Source organism: Monodon monoceros, unplaced genomic scaffold (genome assembly GCF_005190385.1).
Source record: "Monodon monoceros isolate NGI ecotype Baffin Bay Population unplaced genomic scaffold, NGI_Narwhal_1 Super_Scaffold_12, whole genome shotgun sequence".
NCBI classification, from domain to species: Eukaryota; Metazoa; Chordata; class Mammalia; order Artiodactyla; family Monodontidae; genus Monodon; species Monodon monoceros.
Window position 1 is genome coordinate 113,076,760 of NW_021703768.1, and position 10,627 is coordinate 113,087,386.

A 10,627-nucleotide genomic window follows, 5' to 3' on the forward strand; every position below is an offset into this window, starting at 1 on the left:
CCTGAAAGATCTCTCGTGTTTACAAAGTGAAAGGAAATGATGGATCTCAAATGCCCTAGTCTCTCTGTATCCATATCTTGGTGGAAATCAGGTGCATTTTATTTTTAATTGTTTTGAGATAGGACTGGAGTTTTGAAGGTGGGTGGGGATACTGTTTCACTTTAGTGGTTGAACAGCGAGTGGAAGGGAAGAAAAATCCCAGAGACACCAACATTAGGCAAGACACTTGGTGACTTATTTTCTTTTTTATTTATTTTTTATTTACACGAAATATCTGCAGTACAAAAATGTAAACTTTGATAGCTCATAATAATAGAATAAACTCTTTATGTACAAAAATACATTTTCATATGAATGAAGCATCTTGAATAAATTAAAGTACTCTCCAGCCCAGTGCCTGAATAGCTACGCAAGAGTCTCGGGTTCTTCCTAGAGCAAGCCTGCAGTGGTGGGGGTCAGGATCCATAATGCATGAAGCCCACTCCTTGTCTCTCCTTTTTAAGCCTTTTCATTGTATTGTCAGCCGGCTCAAACCGAATTTTCATGCTCGTTTTTCTTCATTAGAGTTCTACAAATTGTAAAATTGACTTTTCACCTCGTCTTCAGAGACTGATCTGTCCCTTTTCTAAATCACACTGAAGTGGTGGCTGGGGTCAGCTCTGAGCCAGCCACAAAGGAGGTTTTGTGGTGTTCAGAAAGTGCAAAAGGAAAGGCCGTCTAGGGGCGGGCAGGAGGGGCCCGGGGCTGAGGGCTGGAGAAACAGACTAAGGGGCAGCCACTGCGAGGGTGCAGCGACCTAACAAGCGGCTCAGGTATCCCCTACCCTTTTAAAGCTCCCGTTTCTTCCTCTGCCTGGACCTGGGGTCCCAAGGCCACAACTGGGCCCCCACCTACTGTCCGTCGCCTGGGGGAGGGGGACGGTAACGGTATTCAAAAGGGGCCCTAGTGGTAAGGGATGAAACAGGGCGTCGTGTGGAGCAAGTCTTTGGGCAGGCCCGGGAAGGAAAAAAGGGGGTCTCCAGGGCCATAGGTGAAGTCTTCGGAGGCGGCGGGGCTACTGGGGTCAGAGAGTGGCGAGGCGGCAGCGGCGCAGGGGGAGGCGGCGGCCCCGGAGCCCCAGGACTCCGCGTCGCTGGCGGGGCTCGGGGGCCCGGGGAGGCAGGGGGCACACTGCGGCGGCAGGAGGCGCTCTCGGGCACCACCCCCGGGCAGCCCCTGGTCGGCCAGGCGCAGAGTCTCGGCCAAAGCCCAGATGTAGTTGTAGGCGAAGCGCAGCGTCTCGATCTTGGTGAGCTTGGTGTCGTCGGGGAAGGAGGGCAGCACGCTGCGCAGCGCGTCCAGCGCCGCGTTCAAGTTGTGCATGCGGTTGCGCTCGCGGTCGTTGGCCTTGACGCGTCGGCTCCTGCGCAGCGAGTGCAGCAGCGCCTCGGAGCGCACCCGCGCGCGGCCCCTGCGCCGACGCCGCTCCTGCTCGTCGTCCTGCGCACGAGGAGTGTCCGACGCCCCGGGAATCCCGGGTGAGCCCTTGCGGGCCGTCATGGGCGGCCCCGAGGCGGACGTGGGCTGTTGGAGCCTGGCACAGTCCTCCTCGTCGGTGAGGAAGCCGGACAGGTCGCTGGTGCTGCTGCTGCTGGCGCAGTCGAGGTCCGAGAGGCAGGTCTCCAGAGGGGCTGGCATCGTGGCGTTGTGCAGGACCGTTGGACAGCTAAGAGGGCGCTTAGAGGGCAGGAACCCGGGCTGAGGGCAGGGCCGTCGGGGCGCACTTACGTTCCGGATGGCCCGGGTCTACTCTGTGCCGGCTGCGGGCGCCAAGGGCTGGAAGGGCGCAGGGGCGCACCGGGAACTTGGCCTCAACTCCTCGCCTCGCCTGCAGGGGCCACGCTCCCGCCGGTCTCCCGAGTGATCTCGCCGGCGATCAGATCAGCTCGTGTGAGTACCGAGTGTGGCACACGACCGGCCTCAGGACCCGTTAAGTACTCGGCGCAACAATGGGCGCCCCCCTCCCTAGCCACCTCCGCCCCCGAGGCAGCCCCCGTGAATGGAGCTTGGCGGCAGGTCAGCCCCGTGCGGCGCCCGGGTATTTGCATAATTTATGCTCGCGGGGGGCCACGCCGCCCCTCCCCCCTCCCGGAGCGTGCCCGTAATTACCGCGGGCCAATCGGCGGCGTCGCGCGGCCCCGGGGCGGTCTCCGGACTAACCCGGCCCGGGCGTCTCTAGGCAGTGAAACGGAGGCGGGGGCGGCCGGCGATTAGCCGCCGAGGCACGCTCCTCCAGGGGCGGGCAGGGAGCCCCTAGCTGGGGTGGGATGGGGAGGCGGGGCGCTGGGCGGAAAGTGTGAGCCGCGCAGCGAGTTGCGAAAACCTGGAGCCCGCTGAGAGCCTGGGTTCGCTCCCTCTCCTCAGGCTGCTGAGTGGCTGCGTGAGTTTGGGCTAGTGATTTGACTTCACTTTCCCCATCTGTAAAATGGGGCACAAGTCTACCCTGTTGAGGATGATGTAAGATGATGTTCTTGGGACACATGGCAGGGCGCTTTTGTGACCGAGCGCCCCAGGAATGGTTGCGAGATGCAGCGCCCTGGGAACCCGGGGAAAACCCTATTTAAGAAAACCAGTGAGTGGCTCAAAGGGCAGAGGGCGGAGACAGCACCTCTGCTTCGTCCAGGTTGGTGAAGAAGTAGGGGAATGGCTCTATTGACTTTCACCTAGGGCAGGGTGCGGGCGCGCCTGGGGGCGGGGGGCAGCGAGGAAAGCGAAGGCATGGATGCTTTCCCAAGTTGGGTGGCGTCTTGGCCGAACCCTCGTAACCCTCCAACTACCCTCCGCCCCCAACACTGTCCGAAGATTCTTAAAGTAACAGAGAGGCATGTGAATCCCCTTCTCTCCGGCAGCCCTCGCCGCTTCCCCGAGCGCCCACCCTCACCACTCTTCGTGCTGCGTCTCTTGGAGCGGCGCTTGCAGCCTCTGAGACCCCCTCAGGTTCGATAGCCAGCGAGGCTTTCCCGCCCCAGGAGAGACGGTAGCAAGCACTCAGTGGAGCCCCTTGCCCCCCATCCCCTCTCTCTCTTAGTGAGGTAAGAGTGCCCGTCCCAGCAGAAGGTTTCCACTCTGCATGTTACGAGTAGCTTCTCTCTGGTCACCAACGCTGGCTCTGGAGCGATAGAGACCCAGACACCCCCAACTTTGTGCTTAGGGGAAAATAGTCACGAAGGAACAGCACCAGATTATGGGGGTGGGGAGTTAAAAACAAAATGAACACCTTCAGAAAAGTTTCAGCCTCCTCACCATATCTCAGTGGTGGCCTTGGGCCTGGTGCCTGACCTGTCCTCAGAGCCCGAGTGACTCTGCTTGGGACGCTGTCCCTTTCTGAAGGGATGCCATTTGGAGGCAGATTCCATCTTGGGTGGCTGACCAGTGCTTGTCTTTTTTTTTTTTTTTTTTTACTCCACCCCGCGGCTTGTGGGATTTTAGTTCCCCAACCAGGGATCAAACCCCGGGTGCTTGGCAGAGCACGGAGTCCTAACCACTGGACTGCCAGGGAATTCCCTGACCAGTGCTTGTCTTCCAGCTCACTGGACTCGACTCAGCCCTCCCTTCCCCGCTGCTGCACCCCACACATACTTGAACCTGAGGGGAAGGCTGGACATGTATACAAGGGCTCTAACAGGTTTGCTAGAAGTCACAAAAGTGACTTTAATCAGCTTAAGCGAGAAAGGGAAATTGGTAGGTAATACTGGGCATCTCAAAGAACCCAAAGGCTGCTGGCATTTGTGGGATCCTGCAGGAGCCCAGAGTCCTCACTCTGCTTTTTGCCCTGTGTCTCTCTCCCTGTATCAGCTTCCCCATGGACCCAGCACGTTCCCACCAGCCTCGACCTGATGATACCTCTGGGCCCCTATATTATTTTCTTGAGACTGCTGTAATAAATACCCACAAACTAGGGGCCTTAGAACAACAGAAATTTATTCTCTCACAGTTCAGGAGGCTGGAAGTCTGAAATTAAGGCCTCAGTATGGTTGGCTCGTTTTACAGCTCTGAGGGAGAATCTGGTCAGTGCCTCTTCTAGCCTCTGGTGAGTCCTGGCAACACTTGGCATTCCTTGGCTTCTAGATGCACCACTTCAACGTCTGTATTTTTCTCCTTTGTGTTTCTGTGTCTTCTTTTCTGTCTCTTGGCCACTTGAATTTCGGACCCACCTTTATCCAGGATGATTTCATCTTGAAATCCTTACCTGAATTCCGGCTGCAAAGACCTTTGTTCCAAATAAGTTCACATTCTTAGGTTCTGGGCTGACATGTCTTTTGGGAGCCACTATTCAACATACTACAGCTTCTCTTCCAAATTACTAGAAGAGAGAATCTGTTTGGTCAAGGTCATTTATCATTTCTTGACTGCCTTGCCCCTGAAGACCCTTCCCGTTGAGGAATGTGAATGCATGAACACCTTTCTCCCCGTTCCTGGCGGTTAGGGTGTGGCCGTGGGTTAATTGCGTGCCCCACTTGGAACTAAGGCTCTGAACTGGTGACACTTCAGCGTACACTTGTGTTGTAGCAGCAGCTTAGAAGGGCAGTGGCCAGTGGAGGCAGAGGTGGCCAGGAACCAGTGGGTGTCCTGACCTAGCTTTTCCCTGAGCATTTTCAGCTGTGGATCTGCACCTCCTTCCCCCCACACCCCCATTTTCCAAGCCTGGTTCTCCAGCCTACCCACTGATTGCATGAGAACCTCCATAGTAGGCCTTTTCCAGTAGGGCTTTTTTGCTTGAGTTGGTCAAGCTTGATGTCTGTGGTTTGCTAAATAAGGCACCAAGTTAAACACTAAGGTTGCCAAAGCATAGAGAAAGAGGCAACCCATATGCCATATTGCTTGCCTATTCTGGGCCAAGCACTGTGCTAGACACTGGGGTGACAGAGGGGAAAACCTGGCTGGTGGGGGGCCATCGGCTCTGAGTCTCATAAGCCTAGGGTTCAAGGTCGGCAGAACCCTTGGAGTTTATTCATCCATCTGCTGCACCTTGTACATGGGAAACTGGGGCAGCAGATGGGGAGGTCTTTTCTCCAGGTATCCCACGGATTACTGGTGGTCAAATTAGGACCAGATTCAGGGGTCTTTTCAGCCCCCATTCCATGTTTTTCCATCACAATTAATCAGTAAATACACAGTAAACACCTACTGCATGCCACCTGCATGGTGCCAGGTGCTCTGTGGAGAGTCTTGGGGCAGGGGAGACGTGGCCACAGAAAGGTGACCTGCCACTGGCTGAGAGAAGTGCTGGGGGCCCACTAAGGGAATAGATCTGAAGGGCATTGTGCACCCGCCAAAGGGAAGGGGATGGTCAGGGAAGGCTTCCTGGGAGAGGGGGACTTGAGAAGGCCTTGAAGGGTAGATGGGATGTGAATAGAATAGAATAGAGTCTAGGTAGAAGGTAGGGGTAAGGATGACTGTGGCAGCCAGTCTGAATGGGGCTTCTTTGGGGGGTCTAGTTGATGAGGATAGAGGACAGTTGCGATGGGCCTTGAATGGCCATGGCGACCTTTCTCCTTCCTTTCTGTCTCCTCTCCTGCTGCTTCTTTCTGAGCAGGGCTGTCACAGTTGTTCCAGTGGTTTATTGCACAAGGGCATCCAGGGCAAGTCGGGGCTAAAATCTAGCTTCTCCAGCACTCGCTAAGCCATGCTTTTCACATGTGCACAAAGGCACCTCATGAGCTAGCGGCGACTCTGTGCTCTCCTGCCTTTGTCCCCCACCTCTGCCGGAGCCTTACTGACCTGACCAGGCAGGCATCTTAGCCTTGCCCTGTCTGCTCCTGGCTTTGGGGCAGTGCATGGGGCAGCTCCTCCCTGGACATTAGTGCCTGTCCCTTGTGTTTTGAATAAGTAAGTGCGCCTGAGGCTTGGGGGCCCTTCCTACAAGTGAGCCACTAAGGATGGAACTGAACCCTGGGAAGATGAGAATGAGATGGTAGCTTAGGCTCAGACCTGCTCTCTATGAGGCTCAGAGCTTTCTCTTTGAGAGAAAACAGCTGGACCCCTTATAGGAGGACATATACCCTTGCTGAGGGAGATAAAAATTTCTCCTACCCCCATAATCCCTTGGAGCCTAGTACAGAGCACATCTGTGGAAACCCTCATTCTCAGAGCACAATAGGATATGATGTGAGCATGTAATAAAACCAACCACAGCAGGCACTGAGGTGGTGAGGGCTGAGCCAGGCGTTCTGGCTGACTGATGTGTGAGCCATTCAGCTGCCAATGTGTGGGGGCGGAGGAAGGGGGGGTACAGATATTCCAAGGGACTGGATTAAGCCAGAGTTTCTCACACTGTGGTCACCTGAGGTGGTAGTGATGATGGGGGGCCCCACCCCGGATGCCCAGAATCATAACCTCTGGAAATCTGGACCACATGCTGAAGTCACTGTTGACTTATACCTAGAGCCTCTGTTTGCCCCTCATATTGGAACAGATATCTTGCTTTAGCATCCACGCTTCTATCCTGTGCTTGCCTAAGCCCTTGAGGCAGCTTGGGCGTGTTCCTGTGACACCTCAGAGGAAGTCCAAGTGATGCCAAGACTGCGGCTCCTCCTGCAATTTTGCCTGCCTGTCTGACAACTGGGGGCGTAAGGAGAGAGGAGGGTCCTGGAAAGGCGTGCAGGTGCACACCAGAAGGTGAATAACTGTTCAAGGCGGCTCTGAGGGTCTGACTCAAGACCACTGTGGAACCAGCAGGGAGGTGATTTCGGTTCCTTCTTGAGAGGATCTTTCTGATGTCAACACACTGGTGAAGGGAGCAGCTTTCTGGAGAGATGGGAGAGAGAGGCTCTCAGTGTTGAGCAAGTCATCCGATGCTTCCAGAGTCTTTTGAGGTTCTTGGTGTATTTTTTTTTTTTTTTTTTTTTTTAGTGAACAAAGGCCAAAATAGGAGAAAATAGTGGCAAATGATAAATGTTTATATATAATAGATTAGTGTGGTTAGTACATAAAAATACAAAGCAGTCTGTGCTGTTCCCAAGACAATTTCTGGATTTTAAATGAACATTAAATTATAGTGCCTGTAGGCATGAAGATCCAGGGATGGATCCGATTTAAATTTGTGGTTGCCAATCTTCCTCCTCCAGTCCCTGTCAGTGTCTCAGCGACCACGTGTAGACTTCAATCACAGTTAGTGCCCGCAGCCCACAGCCCTTTTGAGGTATGAGGCTGAGTCAGGTGGCCCCCTCGCCCATCCTCCCTTTCAGTTGTCATAAACACATAAGCCCAAGGTTGAGCAAACTATCTTTTAGAGGTGCTGTGTCAGGAATGAGGCTGAGGGATTAGTGTCCCGTAATTAGAAGTGCTGGGATGGTAATCTGCATGTGTTGGAGTGGGGAAGGACACTATTGCATTTTGTAATTTGCCTCCAAATTGTTTTAGCTGAGATTGATTATTCCCCATCCACTCCAACTGATTAGACAGAATATTAAGAGTGCTGTGGCACCTGCATGTATCTGAATGTTGTGAGGTTACAGGCAAAGTTCTTTTCTCACAGTATACCTAAGTTCTCAGGAGCAGTTATGACAGGAGAGGGGAATGGTGCTGGCACCTAACTAAGCCACTCAACCATCCGGGTTTGGCCATGGACAGTGCACAGCACTGAGTTTATAAGGTCACTGGACAGTGTTGATGTCCACGGTGGCCTTGATGGGAATTTTTACACAAAGTAAAGCTATGGAGAGGGCCACCCTTTCTAAACAGAATTGTTCCATTTCCATCATCCTTTTCTTTCTGGAGCTACCTGCAGGGAGGGGACAGCATTGGTTTTGTGGGTGGCATTTTGGAAAGAAAATGTCGTAATCTTTTTAGAAAAAAGGAAGAAAAGGTGCAGCTACTCAACAGGACAGGATGAAGGATGATGTGGGCCCCAGAGGTGTGCAGTGTTCCTTTCAGTCGGTTAAATACACCCGCAGATATGCGTTTCCATCTGAGAGAAGCAGGGTGGGGTTGGGGGAATGGAAAGGAGAAACAATTCCCTATTTTCTTTACTGATGACCCATGACAGTTGTGGAAGGGGGGCAAAAGGGAGGGGAAACGAGGCAGGAGGGGGGAAACAGAGGGGTCTTTCAGTGACAGAGCAAGGAAAATGGCAAATTATCCATGGTTTCCAGAAATCCGTGGAGGCCCCTTCGGCCCCTGCCCTGCTAAATACAGTGCCGGCTGTATGCATTTCCCACCTCGGAGACGTCTGCTTGAATGTCCTTTGGCACTGTGCGCTGACGTGTTTGGTTGTGTACAGTCTGCCTACGTGTGGGATGAATCTTGGCCTCCAGGGGAAGTGCTGGTACAAATCTACTTTATTCTAGTGCTGCGGAAGAAATGCCCTCCAAAGACACACTGGGCAGCTCTGCAGCCAGATAAATTCTTTCCACAAGAATTTTTCAAATTCGAATAGAGTTAGTTCTCAAGCCTATGTGTGGGGCAGGGGGACAATGCGTGCTTGGGGTGGCTTGGTTTGAAGTGCGTTTTTTAGTTTGGGCCAGTCTTGGGTGAAACAATGTCCTTTTTGTGCCCAGAGTAGAGTGGGGGAGGCGAAGGGGATGTGCGCGCTTATGCAGGGAGGGCCCGCAAGGGTGCCGGCCCTGAAACGAAGAGGGAGCAGGCAGAAGGTGCTCAGCCCGCCCCTCCTCAGCTGGGAGGCCTGCAGTCATTCTCACATCAGCTGCCTGGGGCTACCAATCAACCCAGAACCTCCTTCAAAGCCTCTGAATTTTGCTTTTGTAGATTTTTTGAAGTCAAATCTTCTGGGCTTAGATCAACACACACACACACACACACACACACAACATAACCCCTGCTGTCGCTGTCACTAGATTTAGCTCCCCAAATCCAGGCTGCACCTGCCACAGGATATTGCTAAAGCCAGAGTTAATTTCGCTGAGCAGTTTCGTCTTGTTGTTGAATTCTTAAGAACGTCTTCAGTTGAGATTAAAAAAATCACCCCCCACCCAAGATGCTTGTGAGTCAAGTGTGGGACAACTGTGTGATGTGTGAGTGTATTCTCTTCGGTGTGTACAAAAGAAGTCGCAGGGAGATTCATCCGAACGGAATTTAACTATTGGGTTAGGGAGAGAATTCAGATATAAACACAGAGAATGGAGAAATAGCTGAAGTGTTTGCCTTTTTGCTTTTCTCTACCTTAATGCTCGGCTACATAAAGTCACGTTGGGCTCGAACACAAATGCATTTTGTTTGTAGTAATTAAAATGTTTTAATGAGACAACCATAAAATCCACCATTAATTATTTTATTTCAAACACTTCTGCCTTCTTTTGAACCAGGTCTATTTAGAAATAGTTTAGAGAGTAGCCTGCAGTTTTATTCTTTCCTCTGCATTATACACAGGAGTGGAGAAGTCATTTATAAATAATTACACAATGTTTTGGGTCTTTGGGCTTGTATAATATATCAAAGCGATTAGTACACTTATTGTTTCCATTGTAAATGCTTTTTTTCTCCTTTCAGTTTCACTTGCCTTGTCTTCTAGCTAAACCTTTTTCTGGAAATCTTTTGTCTTTTTCATTCTTTTTGCTTGTTACAGTCCAGGAGCATTCTTCTTATTCAAACACTCGCAGCAGGGGCAAAGAAAGCGACTTCGGCCGCATCTTAAGTTTTACCATAACTTTCTGGCATTTTCTTTTCTTTCAGTTTTCCCAGACTACCTAGGGGCAATGAAGAATTATAACATACATGAATTATTGGTACTTCCCTCGAGTTAAAGGGGGGAAGAAAGTGCCTCATTTTCTATGCCCCCGAGGGCCGTAGCGAGCCGGCGGCGGCTGAACAATGTATCGATCGCTTTGCATCTCTTTGGGACGCCGGCCGCGCCCGAGGCCCCACCCTCGCCGCCACTGCCGCAGCGGGTCTGCCCCGGCCCCGGGCAGCCGGCCTTCCTCGACTTCTTTCATGGAGCCACAAATAAAGACTCCTTGGCTGGAAGAACGGGGTCTTCTTCCTCGCGCCGGCTACCTAGGCGCCGCGGCTCCTTCCACGGCGCGGGGCCGGGCGGGGGCGCGCGGGGCTGGGCGGGGGCGCATCCCTGGGCGCGCGCGCGCCCGCGCGCGCGCGCGCGCGGGGCTGTACGGACGTCAGGCTCCCGGGCGCGCGGCCTCCGACTCCCCTGCCAGGCCCGCTCGCCTCCTGAGCCGCGTGAGGGGATTAGGGCCGCACGAGAGGCGACTGCGCCGCGGCTGCCGGCCACGTGAGGAGAGACGTGGCTTCAAAGGTCCCCACCCAACTAATCCCTGTCATCCGGTAGGCCCGCCGCGCCAGCCCCGCGCCTGGCCCTGGGGCTGGCTCGCGGCCCCAAGACAACCACCTGTCCCCTCCCCAGCCGGCTCCGGCGAGCTCGGGGGCGGTCCCCCGCGCCCACCGCGCCTGCGCAGCCGCGGGGGCCGTGGTCCACTTAGGACCCCTCAGATGCTTTCCTGGAGAATAAGGACGAAATCGGGGAATACGGGTGTTAGCATTAAAATAGGGCCAACAAGAAGACAAATGATAAAAGATGCGTCCAAGAAAAAATACGGGCGAAGAAAACCCGCGGGAGAGGTCCAGCTCTCCCCGCTGGGGCGTCTTCCAGGCGGGAGGGCGTTCTGTCACTCGGTCC

The 10,627-nt window shown here is 53.6% G+C and overlaps 1 protein-coding gene across 1 annotated transcript; it reads right to left on the reverse strand.

Annotated features, from left to right (window-relative positions):
* Positions 1–254: 254 nt before the first annotated feature.
* Positions 255–1,941, reverse strand: NEUROG1 (neurogenin 1). Its single transcript, XM_029215745.1, has one exon. The coding sequence runs from the start codon at positions 1,675–1,677 to the stop codon at positions 943–945; it is 735 nt and encodes a 244-aa protein (XP_029071578.1). The 5' UTR covers positions 1,678–1,941; the 3' UTR covers positions 255–942.
* Between the last annotated feature and the right edge of the window lie 8,686 nt (positions 1,942–10,627).

Excerpts from the sequence above, each read along its gene's own strand:
- NEUROG1 (XM_029215745.1), bottom strand. The coding sequence starts at position 1,677 with ATGCCAGCCCCTCTGGAGACCTGCCTCTCGGACCTCGACTGCGCCAGC.